General features: G+C 37.3%; 1 protein-coding gene across 5 annotated transcripts in view; it reads right to left on the bottom strand.

Moving 5' to 3' along the window:
• Window positions 1–21,978, bottom strand: part of NEK10 (NIMA related kinase 10) — a 186,153-nt gene that overhangs the window by 13,971 nt on the left and 150,204 nt on the right. For 4 of the 5 annotated variants that reach the window (XM_039836712.1, XM_039836713.1, XM_039836714.1 and 1 more), the window contains 2 exons: window positions 12,954–13,054; window positions 6,883–6,993 (listed from right to left, as the gene is read on the bottom strand). In XM_039836712.1, the coding sequence (XP_039692646.1) occupies window positions 6,883–6,993; window positions 12,954–13,054 (212 nt within the window). Of the gene's footprint in view, window positions 1–6,882; window positions 6,994–12,953; window positions 13,055–21,978 lie in introns of those variants that run through there. The other variant, XR_005647358.1, reaches the window with a different exon arrangement.

The raw sequence follows: 21,978 nt of genomic DNA, 5'->3' as shown, positions 1-21,978 counted from the left end.
TGTGTGACATGGTCAGATTGCTGTTTTGAAAGTATCAGGGTGAATGCAGACAGACCGTGAAGAGGCTCCTGCAAATAATGGAGGCCTAGAAAGCTAGGTGTTTAGATTATAGGGTAGGAAACTGGAAGCTACTAAGGTTTTTGAATATGCTAATAAAAAGCAAGTATTTAGGAACTATTATAGTCTGGTGAGATGGACTGGAGAACAAAGAGACCAGCAAAGAAGCTGTGACAGCAATGCAAGAGAGAAGGGCTCAGAGCTTGGATGAGGCAGTTACAGAAGGAAGGAACAGATATGGAAGATGGAACATTCTTACTTAATGGCAACAGCAGCACCTATGGCCATAGATTGAGTACCTATTACATTCTAGATACATTTGTGGAGACTGAGCAGTAAAGCAATTTGCTCAAGGAGTATAGCTAGCAAGTAGCAGAACCAGGAGTAAACTCCAGGGCTATGTCATCAAAGGTCAAGCAAAATTATCTATGCTACGAAGATTCCGCCAATGTTAATGATTCATAGGATACATGCAATAAAAGAGAGTAGTTGGAAGTGACTGCAAAGTTTAAAGAATGAGCAGAAGGAAAACTGATGTTTCCAGTAATATCAATGCAGACAAAGAAAAGAAGGTGGTGAGTCCAATTCTGGACGTACCACGTGGCAAATTACATGTTCACCCAGTCGGTGAAAATATGGATGATGCAACAGAACCTTTCAAAGCACTGGCCTTACGGCCGGCTGAGCTCCGAGGTGGTTTGCGGTCCTGGGCCAGCACGGTGTGGGCCCTCGCTTGCCTCATGAGCAGTCAGCTCAGAGGGGATAGCCTGTCTTTGGCACATGTATGTTCTGCCTGGAAGAATGTATAAGATCCTCCTTCTGAACTGACACAAAAGGGTTCTCCTGCTCTGAGTAAACACCCACAGTTCTGAAGTGCAAATGACAGCATGCACTTTTGAACTAAATGACTCAAGTAAATACTAAAGAGAATTAGACTGTATCACTGTTTCCACCCCTCCCTGCCTCCTGCCAAAAAACAAAAACAAAGACAAAGACAAAAAAAACACTGATTTTGAACAAGCATTGAGCAATTTTAGCACTTCGTCAGTCAATTTAGAACACAGTACTTTTTAGGCAAAACCTAAACAGAAGAAAATGATGAGAAACTACAAATGTAATCTTAATTAAATTCCCCCAATCATCTACTTTTCCCTATCATAAAATAAGATTAATTTTGCTATAGAACAACTACACAAACTATTCGGAATCTAATTAACTGAGGTAGGGCTCTAAAGAATATTAAGCCAAACATAAATAAAATTAAGTGCCAGAAGAGAGAAAATTTTCACTTTGTTCCGTCACACTTCACTCACCACTCCTCTGATCGTTTTTCCTTTCGATCTTCCTTGCCCTCTTGACTGAATTACAACATGTTAAGACATAACCTACTGGCGTATTTTTTTACCCATTCTAACCTACAGGTCCTTTCTATTAGTTTTTATTAGGTTTTTATAGGCCACTTTGTTCACAGAAATGTCCAGTATTTATCCTATTTTCTTGTACTTAAGTGCTCACCACGCGTACGCACGCGCACCTCCCCCATGCACAGCCTGTCATCATCTCTGGGGATGCACAGGCCCACCCTCTCTCCCTCTTCTCCAGGAAGCAGCCCTGCTGCTTTGGTGGTTACATTTCCACCAAGAATTGTGTTTCTAACAACAACAACAAAAAAGTTCCAAAACTAAAAGACGGCTGGAAACCCAGTGTTCTATGCTAGTCACAACCAGGAGCTCGTCTGTGCAGCACCCTCTGCTCAGACTCTGAGAGCAGCTGTCCAGGCAGAAGGTAAGAGGCGGCCTGACCCCGCTGGGCAGGAGGGCCCTGCGGTAGGAGCTTCTCCACTTGGTCCAAATGGGTCTAGGATGCCTCCCTGGGGGCCTGGCAAGGGTTAGGCAAATATGAGGCATGATTACGATATGCATAAAGCCATTAATTAAAGTCCAAGGAGGGGAGCAACCTGCTGAGTGAAAAAGAGCCGGAAACTCAGAGTTAGGAGTTCAAGAGACTGACTGCCAGCTACTGAATTAGGCAAACTTGACTTTGCTGATCTGAGTTGAAGCACAAATTAAAACAGAAGTGCCAGGAAGGCCCATGCTTACAGGAAGCATCTCTGGCTAATATACCCCACAACGTGGAAAATGTCACTGGTTTGTCTAGACCTTCTGACGCAAAATGTGGTCTGTAGAATGGCGGCATTGGCAGAATCTGGAAACTGGGCAGAAATGCAGAATCTTAGGACCAGAATGCAATTGTATCTGGATTAAATTTTGGCCAAAATGGAGATGTGGTTGATATTTTTTTTCCTCTTCTCTCCTCTCCTCTTCCCTCTCTTTCCCTCGCCCCTCCCTGCCCTCTTCTCCTTTTACTGCAATTTATTTACTAAAGAAAAAAGGTAATTTTTCCTATAAAATCCTCCAGTTTGGATTTTGCTGATTATCCCCATGATGTCAATTAACATGTTCTCTTGTTCCCTGTATTTGCTACAAATGGGTAGTTAGACCTAGAGCAAAGATTGGCAAACTTCTTCTGTAAAGGGTCAGATAGTAAATATTTTCACATTTGCTCTGTCACAGCTATTCAAATGTGCCTGTAAGGCAAAAGCAATCACAGACAATATATAAGCGAATGCAGGTGGTTGTGTTCCAATAACGCTTTATTTACAAAAACAGACAGCAGGTTAGATTGGCCTGAGGACTATAGTTTGCCCACTTCTAATCTAGGGGCTTGATCAGATACAGATTCAAGCTTTTAGCAAGTGTACTTCATAGACAGGCAAGTATACTTCCACAAAGAGGCATATAATCTGGCTGCGCCTCTTTTTATGATGTTGGCAGTCACTGGTGATCACGTCTAAATCGATTATTTCATTAGAGGCTACAAAATGGCAATAATTTTTATTCTTTTTGCACTTATGAGCTGAAGCAGTTCCACAGTGAGAAATCCCACCTTCATTGATTTAGTTACCCCAGGATAGAATTCAGAGGAGAAAAGTGGAATAAACGTTTGATTCTTTCTTGTTTTAAATCATTTTCAAAACAATGAGTTTGTTACTTAGCGTCCTCCAAAAGTAAACAATGAGGGATTTTTCTTTTTACTATCATGAATTCTTAGGTTTAAACATGAGTTAATACTCACAATCCATTGTGGTTATTATTCTTATTGTGGCTCTAATTATCCAATAAATGGCCAGCGGGAGCCTTTTCAAGTTGGCTCCCAAGCCCTTTGGACAGAACTTCAGTCCATCTTGATGGTGTCTTTGCTATTAGATCAGCTATGTCAAGAATTCCAGTCTACTCCCTCTCAGTTCCTGCTCTACAGCTGCAGTGGGTCCTAAGAGAGCTCATTGCTGCTTTGCTTACTTTCTGGACTATTGTAGTAAAAAACATCAGAAAACATATATATTTTTAAAAGATAAGCTTTATCAAGAATTTATACTCATTAATATTGATAACTTCAATTCTAATTTGAATTAATATCTTCTACCTTGTGTCTGTTTCTCCTTTCTCCCATGCTGAAAGTCCTAGCTCCCAAAGACACCTATACAATTACTCAGATGCTTTATTCTCCACTGCAATTCTAGCCAAGGTTGAGCAGACTGAACTAAAGACCACCTTGGGTGAGTTATAAATAAGAAGCTTAATTTTTTAGAAAAGAGCTTTTCATTTTATTTGACTCCTCTCTGTATCCTGCTGGATCTTAGGCCATTAATAAGTAGCCACAGTGATCCCATAATGACTCCTTCAAACTGGAGAGTCCTTGGGTGGAGAAGTTTCAGAGGGAAAAGTGGAAATCAAATGTATTTTATGCACTATTACCACTTACTGCTTCCGCAGCCTTGGTATGGGGTGATCATGTCAGTCAAAGGCTAATTGGCCACTCCTCTTTGATTGTACAGAGGATGAAACATCCATTTCTGAACAAAAATTTTTGCTAACAAGAGATCATACTGGAAAGGGGAAAAAAACAGAGGTCACAGGCCATTCTCATTTAGGTTTAGATGGTAGCAGGAGGGCTTCTTTCTATATTCATATAGAAATATATGAATATATTATATCTATATATGTATATCAATAAAGAATAGAACCAATACAGAATATATTATATAGTACATGATAGCTATAGCTATACATAACTATAGATATAGATAGATATAGATATAGATATCAATATAGAATCTATTCTATATTCAGCAATTATACACTAAGCACCTATATGTGCCATGTACTGTGCAAGACCCTGGGGAATCAGATGAGTAAGATACACTGCCTTTGGGGAAAAAAGAAATGTAAGGCAGATAAAAGCTATATAAAACACAATAATTTGCATGAAAAAGTAGTCAAAGCATAGGGAAAGGGAAGATGAATTCTAGACAGGGAAAATGAGGGAAGGTTTTTACAGAGGAGCTGGCTTCTCAGTTCAGTGGTGAAGAACAGAAAATATGTGAATATTCCAGGCTGAAGATTTCTATAGCACCTTGGAGGTGAGATCTGCCTGCCTGATCGGGGGGGAATACACTGTGATGGTATGAACCACCACAAATTTATAATATCAGAGAAGGAGACCAAAGCATTCTTCGAAGGAGAATTGATTTTACTTCTTAACCAAGCTGAAAGTAAGGATGAATCTATGCCCGCTTTGTGCTCCCTCGCCCATGCTCCCTGAACACCCTCGACCACCCCATCCATCCCTGCCTTTACTTCCCCAGACCAAGACCAGGAGGTAGGCGCTCTAATGAGAGACGCTGCCACCATATAGAGGAAGGCAGGCAAAGTTGTGGGGTAGGCAGCGGAGGGTACAATTTAACAAAAGGAAATCTCTTTTCTATCGGGAGAGAAAAGAAAGACAGCAAGGAAAGGATGCAAAACTGAAAACCCGAGTCATAAAAGAAAATGATTCACTTTAAGGATGTGCACTGATGGAAAATCACTGAGCAGGGGAAGCACCGCAGCCGCCTTTGTGCCTCAGGCGGTGTGCAGCTGGCATTTTCATCTCTTAAAGCTAGGATTTCTGTTAAAATACATTTCTCTTCAAGCTGGGTTATTCTGAATATCATTTTAATAAGAATATAAAGACCTAGCAACATGTAATCTTTTTGTGGGAGATTTGAACTTCTGCCTTTTTAAAATATATCTATTGGTATTCATGATACAATATAGAAATATAAAATAAATATCTGAGGTCCCCTCCATTTCTGTCTTGATCTCCCCTAGCTTGGTTTCTTGGCCTTATTTGCCAGCACGACCCATAAAAGAAATTTTGCTTTCTAATCTCTGATGAGGTATGGTTTATGTTTATGTTTTCTTTACCTCCCGTTTCGTTTTTTCTTTTTTCTTTTTCCCCCATCTCCTGTATGTATGTGCACCACGGACGTAAGGCAACTAAGCAAAAACATACTGTCTGCATTCTTAACAAAGAATCCATTAAATTGCCTAACGAGTAAGGCAAAAGAAACCTTGAAGAACAAGGCCATTGGAAGCATGGCTGTGTCAAAATTTAAGCACATGATGAAACTTAAAAATTATATAAAATTGGAGTAGGACCAAGCATCTTTACCCAGGAGGGCCAGCATTGCTTGGGTCTTGGGTCTTTCAGAGACAGGTGAATGGGAGCTTGTAACTACCTCCAAGGCCTGTATTAAAATGGCTGCTGACCAGGACAAAGGGATTTCCTGTCACCAAGTTGTATTAAACAGGGGTAAACAATTTTCATTCTGTCTGGTTGAGTTGACCTCCTTGTGATTTAGTTTCTCTATGTATGAATAGAAATATTTACTAGCACCGGAAGCTGCCTAAAATGGTAGAATGTCAAAGATGGATAGTCCATTCCACCCTCATAGGTGATAAAAATCATGGCCTCAGATGATTAAATCACTTGTTCAGAGTGGCAAAGTTCAACTTGGAGGCTTGTTGAAGAATATGCTAATAAAAGATTGAGCTAGGTTTCTCTAAAAAGGAGATATATATATATGTGTATATATATATATATATATATATATATATACACATATATATATACACACACACATATATATGTGTATATATATATTATATATTATATATTACATATATATACACATATATGTATATATATACATATATTATATATGTATATGTATAATTCCATATATTATATATGTAATATATTACATATATAATATATGGAATTATATAATTACATATATAATATATGTAAATAATAGTATTTATTCTTAGGAAAACATTCAATAATACAGAAAGAACTTTCTGTTAGTCTTCTGAGAATGTTGGCTTCAGAAATAAAGGCAAAAAAATTAGAAGCAAAGACATATCCTTGATTTTACGTCTTAAGCAGTACTGTGGTCTGAATGTTTGTGTCCTCCAAATTCACATGTTGAAACCTAATCCCCAAGGCGATGGCATTAGGAGGTGGAACCTTTGGAGGGTGCTTACGCCATAAGGATGGAACCCTTATAAAAAGTACCTTTATAACAGAGGCCCAAGAGAGCTCTCTTGCCTCCTCCATGTAAAGATACAATAAGAAGTAAGTGGTCTACAACCCAGAAGAGAATCCTCTCCAGACCCAACCATGCTGGAACCCTGTTCATGCTGGCACCCGATTTTGGACTTCGGGCTTCCAAAAACTGTGAGCTATAAATTTCTGTTGTTTATAAACACCCCAGTTTATGGTATTTTTGTTATAGCAGCCCAGATGGAATAAGACAAACAATGATAATATCCTTTAATAGAGGGTAGAGCTTAAAGGACAAAGCAAAGGAGGTTTAAAACTTAACTCTAATGATGTGTTTTTGTTAGCCAAAGAAGCATCCCTATATGTAGAATACCGTACCTTTTTAATTTCAGATTTCAAATTACAAGGGTTACTCTGCTGGCTGAAGAGGGATTTCTTGAATCTCTCTATAACCCTTCTTTTCAAATTGTGGTGCAAAGCTGGAGGAAGCTGCATAAAATGAGAAAACAATCATTATAAGCAAATTGTTAATGCTGCACAGCCGACTCCTGGGAAGCATTTACTGAGGGTCAGTGTAACAATATTCGCTCAATAGGACTAAATAAGAATTTAAATTCTACTCCATATAGCATGACTTGATGTTATAATTTTTCATTCTATCATCCAGAAAAAAATATATTACACTGCTCTCTTTCAAAAGGCTGCTTAATTTATCTTATTGTTCTTTCATTTTATTGATACTGTTTTTCATGTAACAACTAAATGATATTAATTATATGACATTAATTGCACATATAATTATATTAATTGCACATATAAACTGATTTTTGTAAAGAAAAGACGATGGGAAGGATGCATTCTCTCAGATGTTTAGGTGTTTGGGTCATGCCCGCAAGCTAAACATTTGTGTCATGTTTTTGTCGTGCCCGCAAGATAAAACCATGCTAAACAATCTAACTATGGCCGTTGTCCTGAAGTAGCTGATATTCTGGACCAGGAAGCACATATCTGCATTAGTACATAGTCAGATGCCTGCAGATGAGCACTCCTAAATATACGGCTGGAGAAAAATCAGTTTGTGGGGACCAATCTTATCAAGAAGAAGGAGAGAATTAATCAATATATATTAGGGCAAGGCCAGGATGAGTTAGATTTAATAAGTAGTAGGAAGTCACTGCAGAATCTTAGAAAATATGGTGATTAGATAAAAATAGGGATTGAAAAAATTGATTTTGTAGTTGGTACTCTGCAGGTTGGATTTATACAAGGAAACCAAAGGTTGTAAAAATCACACAGAGGGATAAAGTGAAGTTTGGGAGAAAGACAACAGAGAAAATAAATAGAGTCAAGATGATAAGGAGTCTCAGAGTGGAAATGAGGGTTGCTTTGTTTAAAATATAGAGAGGACTTGGAAGGAGAGCAAAAAGGAACCAGTAAGGGGGAAAGGCTAAGTGGGAAGGAAAATGTGTTAGTAGGTACTTTCAAGATTTAAAAAAAAAAAAATAGAGTTCAAAGCTCAGATCGAAAGAAAGAGAAATTGAGTAGACAATTATTACACCACCTAACTCCACTTTTCTATCCTCTTACTCTTTTGGTTTGGTGCCATGTGACTACTTGCAGCCAATAAAAATGATGTGTGTCACTCTGAGAAAGAGGCCATTCAAAGCCAGTGTTCTTCCTCATTCGTGCCCTCCGGTGGGGCAAGGAGCTTGGAGTCCGCCTGTTCCAGATGGCAGAGCCACAAGATGAAGGACAGCTACCCGACTATCCAACTTTAGCCCAGTGAGAAATAAACCTCTATTGTGTTCAGGGTGTATCTCTTAGTACAGTATAACTCACCATATCTTGACTAATACAAGAAACACCTATTACTCAAGTTTCATTTCATGAAATGGGGATATATAAAAGGCAATAGTAGAGCAATAAACCGAGTCTACGTGGGCTCACAACTGCTGATTTTATAGCAAAGAAAAACTGTTCATCAGCCCCAACACAATAGAATACAGAACCCATTATGAAGCACTGTAATGGTACAAAATAACAATGCACAATCAAAAAAGGTTTTTAAAATGTTAGCCAGTCCTTTGACTTTGCTTGAGCCAAAGCAAGTTTAATTACAGAAGTAAAACGAGAGATTCTGAAGTCTATCAATGTACTTTGAAAGGTTTTGTGGGTTGACAGCACGGAACCCTACTGATCTCTTTTTACATCAATATCGATCCAATATGATCCAGATGTGTTTACTATCTCCTAACCCCAGCCATAAGTCATAATTAATGCCATTATTTCACATGGAATGAAAAGAGGAGATTAAGAAATATGGAGAGAGACAGAGACAGGGAGATTTCTCAGCATTAATGTGCAAATAGTGGAAGACAGATGAGAAAGAAAATGAGTGTATTAAAATACATGTGCGCGAGAGATTAGCAAATTTAACTTAGAGTAGGACCAGACAATGAAGTGGAGGGACATGTGCAAGTGGGTGATGGGTTAGGGTACAGAAGGGATGGGAAAGTGCCTGGAGATACCTTTTTGGATTTGATAATTCCCTATGGTTACAGAAGTTGCCACTTCCCTAAATCAAACACCAGAGGGCAGTGCTGGCCAAGGATCATCTAGTTGTTGCTGAGCATGATTGCAACTGTCAAAGAGAAAGGCAGCAAGCCTTTTCTCATCTACCTAATTGTCCGTTATGGCAAACTTTTGAAGATATGAAGTATCGGTGTGTCCATACATTCCTTCAGAGGTGACTTACCCCAGTATCAGCGGCTATTGGTATCAGATAACCAATTCAGATATTCTTAAAATTCTTGGTATTCACTTAACTTGATAGGCCTCTAGTTAATTTAGAATATGTTTACTGAATTGATCCTCACAAAAACTTTCTTGAGTAAGTTAACATTCTGTCAACTTAAGGGTCGTACACAGGACAGTATTAGAAAGCTACTGTATCTAATTAGAATGTCACTATGGACAGCACCCCGTCTTTAAAGTTTTCATGGAAGAATTTAAAATTTTGCACAGAATGATGATTCACGCATAGTTTAACTGCATATGATATAAGTATAAAAAATATATAAAAACTATAATACTAAGAATATTAATACCTAGGATTTGTAGATGCCAGACACTATAGTGACTCCTTTATATGTAGTATGCCACCTTTTCCCCTACAACAAATTTATAAAGCTGGTATAATTTTACAGGTGAGAAAATCAGAGCTTAAAGACATCATGTAACATCAAGGATACTTTCTGACTCTGTGAGTCTTTTAGCACAACTATTATTCTAGAGCAAACACCACCACCACTAGCATTACTATAGTACAGCGCTTTATAGTTTATGAATATTTCACATACTTTATTTTCTTTATCACAATAGTCCCATAAGCAGCCTGAATTCTGCTGATAAAGAAAGTGATTCTAGAAAAGATAATGACTCTCTCAACATCACATCTAAAAGCTTGATTTTTGTTGTTTTTTATAATACCAAAGTAACAGAAGAAAAAGTAAAATCTGATATGTATGTTTTATAGTATGTTTTCTCAAACTTGAATAATATATGAATTCTTTCTAAAGGACAACATTCTCTAGTATCTCCAAGAATACATTGGCAGACCATTAGTTGTCATGGGGCTCTGTTTGATAGTAACTTAGTATCTTTTTTATAATAATAATAAAAAATATATATATTTTGACATATTACTGCTTAAGAGATTTTCCTAAATGCTAAAGTAAAATGTTCAAAGCTTATCATCAAAATAAATATACAAAAGGCAAAACTTCTCTTAGAATTTACAAATTCTAAAAACCCAAGTCCACTTAAGAAACACAGCTTTACCCTAAATTCTATTTAATCTGTCACCCTTGCCATTAGGAACCAGGAGATTGAGATAAGAGAGGTATGGATAGTTCTATTTTTATCTATCACCACTGCTGAAAAAAATGGTATGTTTCACTGATGACAGTCGGTAGTATAACTTTCATCTGAGGACAGCACACTGCTATTCCCAACCACATATTTTTGTTCTGTTGGCAACAACTGTGGTTGTTAAGAAGTGGCGTCTGAAGGAGCTCCAATCAAACTGCCTGTCTGTTCTCTAGGAAACAGATGTTTAATTTTTTAAAGTTGCTATATGCTGATTTTCAAAGCATTTATTTAACAAAATAATCAGATCCGAAGTATAATCTAAAGCTAAAGTCGGCTACACAGGTCTTACCTAACCAATAACACATAAAAACTCATACTACAAGGTAACTTATATACTTTGGTCATCTGATATGCCCAAAGACTGATTTTGGTTTCCAGCAATAGAAAGGAATCACTGATTTTATTCTCAATTTGCTGGTCTTAAGATTACCATCTTGGATTTGATAAAAACAGATGTCAAATCAGTGAAGGCAGGGTAAAGATTTTAACATCCTGCCTTTTAAAATGGTTGCTTTTAGACGATTTCTACAGATCTGTCTCCATGGAAACTGGATAGAAAAGGTCACCAGCAGCCAAAAGTAAGCAGTTTCCCCCGTAAGGTCATCTGTTGGTTGTGAGGAAGGATCTGGCCCTGCAAATCAGGTCAGCTGCTACAGCATAAGTCTGTGAGAGATTGACTAGTAAATAAATACGTGAACAGGAAAGGTTTTCGTTAATTTGCTTGTTTTGTCAACTTGGTTTTACTTTTAGCAGTTTTCCTTTACAATTAACAGAGAGAGAATACTGATCTTGGTCTTTAACCTACAGCAAATACACTGGTTTAATGTTTAGACATTAAATGTTTGCATTTCTCTCCTGTATTTGAAAGGCACTGACTTTGGTTAGCACTATAATTTAAAGTTCCCCAAAGAGGAATCATTCTTTACTATGTGCAAAGTCATCAACTTTAAAGTATTCTGGAAATACATTTTAAAAACTGCAATAGTTATACATGAACTTGTAGCAAGGAATTCCATCTTGCCAAAAACTGTGAAGTCATTTGTTATGCTGCCAGTGTAAGAGCATAATAGTAAGACATTCATAATAGTTTCATTCCTACTTTAAAATACTTTGAAATCCAATAAAAAAAAATGGAATACATCCATTAAGAAGCTTTTTTATTATATAAAACTTAGCAAGACAGGCATACGAACACTATATTTAAATGTGAAAGGATATTTTCTCTCAATTTAGTAATCATTGAGGTAACCAATAAGCTATTTCCATAACACTAGAGTTAAGAATACTTTCCCCATAGTTCTATATCAGTATTTAAATGGAACTGCAATTTTGAATATAATATCTTTATTCAGTAGAGATAGGGCAGATTATATTTTGGTTTATTAAGCAAGTTTCTCTCCTCTACCCCCATATTTCCTTGCATTCCTTCACCCTCTTTCACTTAACCAGGAAAAAAAAATTCTGTGTGATTGCCTAAGAGAATAGCTGACAGCAGAAAATGAAAATGTGATCTATTTAAGACTCTCGAGTCTCAGAAAGCTAGCCCTCAGAGTGACAGCATGCATTATCCCATGCCATTTTATATAAGGGATTCGCGCATCCAAGGATTTGGGTACCTACCAGGGGTCATGAAACCAATCCCCTGTGGATGCCAAGGGACTGTGGTTAGGTTTTGGGGGGGAGGGGAGTCAAAAGTGTTACATGAATTTTCAACTACACGGGACGACAGTGCCCTTAATCCCTGCATTGTTCAAGGGTCCACTCTCGGTCCTCAGCCCACTACAGTATTCATCAATCTGTATAACAGAAAATAAACTTTAGGTCCAGTAGGCAAAAACATGAGTTGAGTTGCTGTTGCCACAGTGAAGAATCATAGCCTCTCACACAGTTTCTAGACTTAAGTCAATTCAAAGATCCAAAGCTGCTTAATGAGTGGGAAAGCTGGCACCCCTTGAGAAAGGGCCTTGAAACACTATTAGGGACATACTGTAAACTTATCCCCAAGACTTCCCTAAAGAAACCAGCAGCCATTTCCTAGAGTGACTATTTACTGAGGAGGAGGAAGTACACAGCCTTTCTGGACCCTGGTTGTAAACTAACACTTATTCCTAGAGTTTTATAATGTCTCTGGGACACACCAATTGAAATGGTCTTTTCAACCCAGCGTCCCCAGGATTTGTGAGTGGACACTACTTTCCTCTTCCTTTCCTGTAGTGAAGCTGCTTCAAAGGCCCAGCTCTGTCTCCACTTTCACCCCCACACTGAAGGCCCATTTACATTAAAATTTAGTTTTGGTTGGGAACTAACAATAGAAGCAGATTTGGGGGTTACAGGAAAAATTTGACATGTTTGCTTTTTTTACCCTACTACCTCCCTAGTTCTGCTAAGCCGATGTGTCCCCAAATATATGTAGTTGGGAGGATAAGAACAAGTATTCACTCCAGTTGAAAATTCCACGGAGGAGTTCGTAACCAATATTAGCAGCAAACTTGTCTTTAAGATGAAAAGGAAATACTGACCTGTGTGATGTAGATGACTTTGTGCAGTTGAATTAAGATCTGCTGAATAGGATCACTGATCTGACGTACTTTCCTCTGGGACACAGCAATCCCTGCAGATGCTGTGGATGATAAAGTTTGCAGTTAGTCGACACTCTGGTTTTCTCTCTCAAAAGTGATGTTAGTGGAAAATGGGGTAAAATACTGAAAAAAAAATAAGCAAAGACCCTCATTCTACCAATGAGACATTATGCAGGGACCCTGTAACACTTCAATATTTTATAATATGCAATGCATGATTCCTTCCCTTTACTTTTCAGATTTCTAACTAACATAATGATGTTATCTGTCATAATATCTGAAAGACTTCTCTCTTGGAATTTTTGTCTGCAATTATATCAGGCTGCCACCAGGAGTCACTGGTGCCTTGGATACGGTGGCCATTGAAAAAGCTGTGCTTTAGATACGTGCAGTTGAAAGCCTATCATGCTTTTAAGTTTTAAATTCATTTAATATTTTAAAACTAATTTTATTAAAACTACTAAATGTAAACACTGAATACACAATCTTACAGAACAAGAAAAAAACTCAAAATATAAAAAATTCTAATGAACAAAAGTTACTTAGAATTAAGTAATATTCAAACCCTTGGTTATTACAAATTGTAATTTCACCTGGATTTCGGTCTAGGTCTAAACAAGACATATTTATAATTTATTCTGAATTCTCATCAGAGAGTCACATCACTTTCACAGTTTTAGGCTAGCTTGGTGTCAAATATTTCTTTATGGATATCTTTCTGAGTTCATTGAAAAATTCACACAAGAAATAATTTAGTTCTCGTTCATATATATTTAATACTTTGTTTAAATATTTAAAATGTAAAGGATCTATCTTTCTTAGGCACTGTGTCTAATTCCTTTTGAGCATCAATTACTTGACCATTAAGATGAGGTTTTATAAATTCCTCATAAAGTAAAAATATGAAGGTAAAGCAGAACAAATGAAGATATCTCTAAAATAGAAAATAGAGATCTGGAGGTATCGGCTCCAGCCTGTAGAGGTGGCCAAGTATACACCTGTCATGTTTTCTACAGTGGTGCTTCTTGCAGAAATAATTCTTAAAATGCAACCATTTGTTTGTCTAGACCCAACCAAAAACTAGAGACCATGTGACATGGCCAAGCTGATGCTGCAACAGGAACATTTTCTGAAACTAAAGACCTTGGTTTTTGGTCACTTTTATGTTACCTATTTTATGTTTTTGGTACGTGGACTTAACATTTACAGGGAATGAGTTAAAGTCTCACAGCACGGCAGAGCGTTCTTAGATTTGTGATGACATTTTGAGTGGGATGTCACACGGGTTTGACTCTACCTTGCCACAAGAATGTGCTCATCTGTGGCCCTAGATACAAAAACAGAGATAGTTAGCTAGAATGCCTGTCTTCTGAATTAGTCAATTATGTAATGTAACTTAAAGTTGTTTGTCTTAAGACCCTTTAACCACGCTCTCTCAATCCCAGTACGGTCTTGACTTTTGAAAATAGTTTTGATCGCTTACTCTCTAAAAAATAAATTTAAAAACATTTAACTATGCTTGTCCGTTGTAAAACAAGCAAACAAACATAAAAATAACCTAAATATTACAGCAGAGGCTGGCGGCTCCCTGGAACCACTGCCCATCAGCCTCCTCCCCAGAAGTAACCTCTGATATCAGCTTGGTGTGTTGCTGTCCAGTCACTTTTCTATCCATTTACGTGTATAAGTGTGAACTCCAGAGCAGTATTTTTTAAACTGTGGTTGAGTCCTGAAATCAGTTTAATGCGTCATGAACAGCATTTGAAAAATGGGATGGAATGAAATAGAGTAGAATAGAAAAAATGTCAGAGTGCACAGTATGTAGTAAGAAAATCCACTCATCCGAGACATAAAATATGTTTCTTAAAATGTGAAGACCATTTCCAAAAGAGTTTGAAAGCTACTATCATAGAAAATCTATAGTATTACCTCATGTTTTCTTTTTCTCTTTTTAAATAAATGATGACACATCGTAAGGCTATTTTACAATTGTTTTCCTCAGTTTATCATGGAGATTCTTTTTTTTTTTTTTTGCACACACACATAGTTCTAGCTCATTCTTTATAACCACTATTGAACAGAACTTACTACGTGTTCTGTATGCATTAGAATTTACTTAGCCACTTCTGTCTTAATAGGCGCTTAGTTTACTTTCAATTTTTCATAATTGTAAATGATGCTGCGGTGAGTATACACATGCATGCTTTGTTGTGCATAAGTATAAGAGGTCTTTTAGGGTAGACAGGAAAAATTAAATACCAGCAGGGCCCTCGGATGTTCATACTTCTTATTCTAATAAAAAGATTTTAAAGTGGCTGAATCAATTTGCCCTCTGACCAAAAGAGAATCCATTTTTCTAAACTTTGATCAACACTATATATTATCAAACTTTTCAATTTTTCAATCTGATTTTGTTTTATTTTTCATTCATCTGAAGTCTGGTGAAGTTATTGTACTTCTTCGGTAAATTTCCTGTTTGCGTCCCATGCTTCTTTCTCCTTATTGATTTGTAGGTGCTCCTTAGGCAGCCCGAATACTTATCCTTTTATTGCATTTTATATGTTAAAAGTATTTTCACCTAATCTGTTACTTCTCCTCAATGTAAAGGGCATTTCCCATCCTCCACAGCTAGGCTAACGGTAATTTTTAGTCTCAGGCACCACCAGAACACTCACTCAGGTACCTGCTGCTGCTGTATCATGGAGAGATAGGATTCCATGATCAGTTCGGCACTCCTGAAGTGCTCTGAAAAAAGTTACTGAGATGTGAATAATTACATAAGTTAGTATTGGGGAGGAAAAAGAGATTCAAAACTGGCAATGATTGGGAGGGATTCTGGCTGTAACATTTGCAAACCCTCTTGATTTCTTGAACAATTTCAGCTAACCCTGGGTATAGGAACGATTATTTCTTCTTATGTGCCTGATCAAATCCTTACAATTATTTATATTCCTCCACCCCAAAATGTATATTTATTTAGCCCTTAACAATTTTAGTAAAACAAAACTGATAAAAATCCAAATAGATATCTTTTAATTTTTATTTTTTTTAACTACCAAGTTCATGGCAAGTGTTAGATATATAATTTTGAGTTTTAAATTATTTTTGCTCGATAACATTTCAGATTAGCATACTGAAAATACTATGCATCCTAACTTCACACACACAAAAAGCATCACATATTTACACTGACAATTTTGTCCTAAGGATAATTTTATTAAAACAATTTTCCCTCAAAAAGACATCACAGGAGCTGATCATATTTCAATGTCAGTCATACGTAGTACACCCATGATTCATATTTATATGGCTCCTACTACAAAAGAAAGACAGACAGTATTTGGTCTTATTAAAACGTAAATATAATCTAAGTTTCAAATTAGAACACTTTGTATTTCTTTAATAGTTTTAAATGAATTATTGTTTTAAAACTTAGATGGAAACTACAAAATTTCCTGCAAGAGGCTATTTACTTAAAAGTGTCAAAAAATAATTATTTTTGCTTACTTATTCTGTGGCATTAAACAGCTATTCTTCCCCTCAAGGTGGTGCGGAGGAAGATCAGGGGGAGGCCAGTGTTTTTTAAGCAGGAATTTAGGTGAGACTCTGGGAAAGGTTTTACACATTTAGCCTCACCTAATCCTCACAACCATCCTGAAGGGTAGTTTTTTTAAATCCTATCTTACAGATAAGGAGACTGAGATTAAGGAAATTGCCCAACAAAGATCACAGAGCAAGTGAATGCTGGGACATGAAACCAAGCAGGCCCTAAAACACTGCACTGACACTCTAGACAAGATTTGAGGGGCCTCCGGTTCTTCTCTAACTCATCACTAGGAGTCTGTGAAATCATGGACAATTCCTCTGGTTACCTCAAAATATAGAATAATGTCTACACTCCTTCCTAGGCCTGAAATATTATTTCTCTTCTTAAAAGGGGTGCTATTTTTAACATGATGGTCTACTTATGCTTTCGAACATGTAATATATTTAATATTTTTGGAAATCATGTACATATATGCTTTATTATTCTGCTTTATCTCATGGCACATTATAATACCAAGTTATCCCTGTGCTTTGAGACTTGATTTACATTATATGCCCAGTCTACTAAAACTATAATTCACAATGCAAGTCCTGTAGCCATTGATTACTATTAATGGATCGAAAGATGGATTATACTGTATTTCCCCAGTTGACCAAGATATAGCGTCAACTTACTACTTTTCTAAATTCTCTCTGCTAAGAATAAGGAATTTTTGAACAATGGAGAAGAAAAAATTTCGGGCCAGAGCTCCCTGAAGAAGTGAAAACTATTTTCCCTTTATGAATGGAACTAAAACGTACATGGGCTTCTCTCCATTGGACCAACTTCCCTGTTGAAAGACAATACAACCTTTTAAATTTAAGTATGGTGAACAGATTCACTCTCACCTCTTTCCTGTACTTTCAAGTAAAATGAACGAAGTTTCTGAATTGTAGTTCAAATCTACAAATGTTCAGCAATCGATCCCTGTGCCCAGTGGTGTGTAAGGTGCCAAAAGTTAGCTAAAGGATGCTGCATTCACAAGAGGTTCATGGGAGGCCCATCCAGAGAATCACAGGATGGCAGGAATCTGCACCAAAGCCTCGGCTCCATTCACCTAATGAGTGATCAGGCTCCTTTCACTCCCCTTTCATTTGAATCTTCGGATATGAGCTAAAGGCTAAAGGAGCAAGGCTACTTTGAAACCCTTCTCTCTTGAATTCTGGCAGGCTTACCTTTACATAAGGCACCTTACATTCTGTTCAGGCCGTGTGTGTGTGTGTGTGTGTGTGTGTGTGTGTGTGTGTGTGTGTGTGTCTTGCTTGTAGCAGCGTATATCGTGTGTGTGTGTCTTAGCGTCTTTTGATGCTTGTAGCGTAGCTGAAGATTAGAGAGGGTTTCCCCAATTCTAAACGTACTATCTCTTTAGTTATTTCTATAACTAAAATATAACCTCAAGATTTTCAAAGTCAAAGTTTCTAGAAATGACTACACAATACACATGGCAAAATGCTGTGCAGAGAATTTCCTGCTGTATTATTTCTCATATCACTTGTGGCCTCCTGAGCCTCCCATTGTCAAAGATGCAGAATGCAAGGCCAGCATTTCCCCCAGTCGGAGTGGCAGAGAGGAACCAGGAACAGAGAGAATACATTCCTGGACTTTAAAAAGTGACCGTCTAAGCAGAAGGTAAAGAGATTCAAAAGAACTATCACTGAATAAACTCTTCTTCTTGCCCCTTCTTGATAAAATTAAGTTTCTCTGAGGAAGGGGGATGAGGAGAAAAGGAAAAGCAAAGACATTCTCAGAAGAGACTCAAACTCCAGCTCACTTTGGGCAAAGTATGGGGTGCGGGCAGTCGGGTAGGAAGAGGTGGATGATGAAACTGTCTTTAAGCTTGGGGATTCAAGAGCAGTAAGGCTGTGTGCCCAGTTCCCACGAGGAACTCTGAGAGTCTCTAGCCATGTAGATGTTCCCTGCACCTTACAGCATGGGGTCACGTGAGGCAGCAGAGATAACCTCCTGGACTGTCAGAGGCAAAGTGGCTCTTCTAAGCTCCCCAGTCTCTAGGCCCAGAGAGGTGGGGAGCAGGAGACTAACCTGCTCAGGCCCCTGAGAAGGTGAGTTGACAGGGTAAGAGAGCATGCCCTACAGACCCTATTGGTGTCTTGCCTTCACTCTAGGGAACATAGCCACTGGTGGAAACATGGGTGGGGAACTGGAAGTCGGGAGGGTTGTGTCATTTTTTGGATGCTAATGTGGGAGGGTAACCACACGCGATAATCAGATCAGATACCAGCACAGGTGGTCTCAAAGCCCCAGTACCTTGGCATTAAATTAATTAGCATTAAGTCCTTGGAACAAAAATATCGCCCAGGAAGAAAAGAGAAAGGCAACCCTCGGTTTGTCTGGCTTTAAGTCTGAGTGATAAAGAAATCACCAGCACACTGATATTTGCCTTTAGGCTAATTGATTATCTTTTTTGATATCAAAAAAGGGGGCTCAATATAAAAATTAAGGTCAGAGTTGGAAACATATAGAAAGTCAAATTTTTTGTTCCTGAATGTGTGGCCTAAAAATAGCATATGCACTTAGTCTAGTCCACACAGCATGACTTCTCCACTGACTTATTTCTTATGCGATGCTACAACGACTAACCAACACATGCTGGTTATTCCTCCAGGTGGGTGCCATTTTTCCTGTGAAAGTTAACTATTGATGAAGCCCAGAATTCTCAGGAATAAAATATTGTGCTATGAATATCACACGATGCTCAGTACTCTGAACAGAAAGACTAACCAATCAAACTAAAAAGAACAGAAAAAAGATCCAGTCCACCATTCAATTACCTGAACAATAAAAATTTATCCCAATCATAAACACTAGGCAAAATAATCATTGCTTAATTCTCTGACATCATGCTAGCTACAGAATTTTCTAATTACCCCATTTAATCCTAATCTAATACTTTTGGGTAATGTCCCAGAATATTTAACTAACAATCCTCACTAACAAAGGTGTAGGCAGTTTACAGCCTGTAACACTGGCGATTAACCTGCAGAAATTGGCATATTGGTATGATTTTATAGGCCAATCAAGAAGTTAATCACAAAATATATGGTTTTATTGCCCTGTAGAAATTTCACCAGTTTTATGCTTAATTAAGCAATACAATTTCAGTTTTTCTTTCTTGACTAACTATATAAACCCCTGCTTTTTAAATGCTCTGGGAAACAGCTCTTTTATCCTCTATCTGGTTCCATCATTAATGAGTTAAATAAAATCAGGATGCTTGCTAAAGAATAACTTTAAGAATTGTGCTTTTGCACTCCAATGTGTGTGTTTTTTTAAAGTAGTTACGTAAATAAAAATGTTAATTAATTCACTATCTAAAATATCCCCAATAATCTATGGACTCAGTAGTGAGGAATGTCAGTTACACATGGGTGAGATCTCGCCTGGAGGACAGGCTGGTGGCCTAGCTAAAAGAAAGAGGTCAATTGCCTCTTTCTCTTTAGTACTGACTAACCTGTCATCATATTCAATGCTTAAATTACTGTATGATGACAATTCAAAGGATAGTTGAATATACTCTGAAACTATTATTTTTTTAATTCCATTATAATAATAATGGTGATTTGGAATTTAAGAGCCTTGTTTTTCTCTTGACTCAGTTATTTTGAAAACTGTGCTACCATCATCCCCCAAGACACACTGACCTCCTTTGATCCCTACCAGAGCTTAGTGTGACCTTTTTCCCCTCCTTCCATGTAGCCTTTCCCCCAGGGCAGAAACCCTTGGGGCAGGGTTGTGAGTTGTTATTTAACAGCTGATATGCAGTTTACACTTGGTCTTGGAGTGGGACCATCAGTAACTTTTGTGAGTCTGAATATTTCTTTGCAAAGACATTATCCTATAAAGAATATGGAGAGAGAAAAAAAGTCTACATCTCCAGGCAGCATCTTCTTGAGAACTGGTCCACACTTCCTCAGTGCCTCCCTTAGCATGAAGAATTAGGAAGCAAATTATCATTGGTTAAAAAAAAAAAAGTCTCTCACCGCTCCCCCAATATGAAGTATAACATTAAAATGCCATTGTTTCTTCATTTGTTAAGTAATTAGAAGATGACTAATGCAGTTGTTCTCAATAGGAAGGATAAACAAGAATTAACACAGTGGCAGGTCTGCATCCTGTTACTCAATAAGTAGTTTTCAAGGACCTGATCTCAGAGGAAATGCTTGAGATAAATGCAAACTTTACTAAGGATGCTTATAATCTGGGAAATATGCTTAGTATATCTGAATTCCAACAAACGATATAGAAAAGTATAGAATTATATGCCAAATTACATGGTAGAGGCTAGTATAAGTTTTGATAAAAATCTGGTGAGCACATTTTTATATGCTAAAAGAATTGCTAGGCAATAATATGAAAGAAGGCATGTACTCAAAATCACTTTGGCAATTATGAAATTCAGGATTAGGTACTTTATGTTAAGAACCAATTTGCAAATAAGCTACTGAAAGTTGCTCATAATAAGAACGACTAGAATATTAGCTGTGCTCTCTGGAATATTTGGATGAGACGCTGACTACTTTATTTAGATCTGACCTTTATGAACAAAAGACAAGTATAAAAATAGATTCTCTGTCATCTAGTAAGAAAACAAAATTAAGAGCCTCGAAATCGTGAAGCAACAATTTCTAGCCAAAATGCAGAGCATAAGAATTTCCATACATTAGTTCAGTGCCTGGGTGTTAGCTGCTGAAAATGAAAAAGTGAGTAACAGAGGGGAAAATGTCAGTGTCAATCCAGAAATTAGGCCATACTCTTAGTTGGCATCAATTTGCACTTTAAATTTGAGTTTGACTGACACTCCCCGAAATTTACATTTGACTCACACTGATAGCATCCATAACATTAAAATATACTCTGTGTCTTGACAAAGAATACATTTCTTATAACATGTTTTGGTATGATTTAATTTTCACATAAATAGGACACCATTTCCCCTACCTCAACAAGAAAGGGCTGTTTCTTATTTATGGACAACAGATCCTAGACTCTTTTTTTCTCAAAAAGATCTGGTTGTTTGATTAATTCATTTGACTCTGTTGACACCAGAACCAATCAATTATTTATAAAAACTGAGTTTTCCGAGGCATGGGGCACAGTATAATTTTCCACAGTAAGTAGATCAGGTATGAAAAGTATTTTTTTTCCAATTTTCTTTTCTCTCTATTGATTATACCTAGGTTACATTTCAGTGTGGAGTAAGTATGTTACACCATTTCTCAAATACTAGCTAATATGCTTTTATAACAAAGAAAGCAGACCTCAGAAAAGCAGATATCAATATCTACTAAGAAAATAATAATGTTTTCTTGCTTAGATTTGCATTTATTTTTATAGTTGCAAGTGATACTTTTTATAAGTGAT

The sequence above is a fragment of the Pteropus medius genome, unplaced genomic scaffold (assembly GCF_902729225.1).
Source record: "Pteropus medius unplaced genomic scaffold, Ma_sr-lr_union100, whole genome shotgun sequence".
NCBI lineage: Eukaryota > Metazoa > Chordata > Mammalia > Chiroptera > Pteropodidae > Pteropus > Pteropus medius.
Note: the sequence above shows the minus strand (reverse complement) of the source record. Positions and strands in the feature narration are given on the sequence as shown.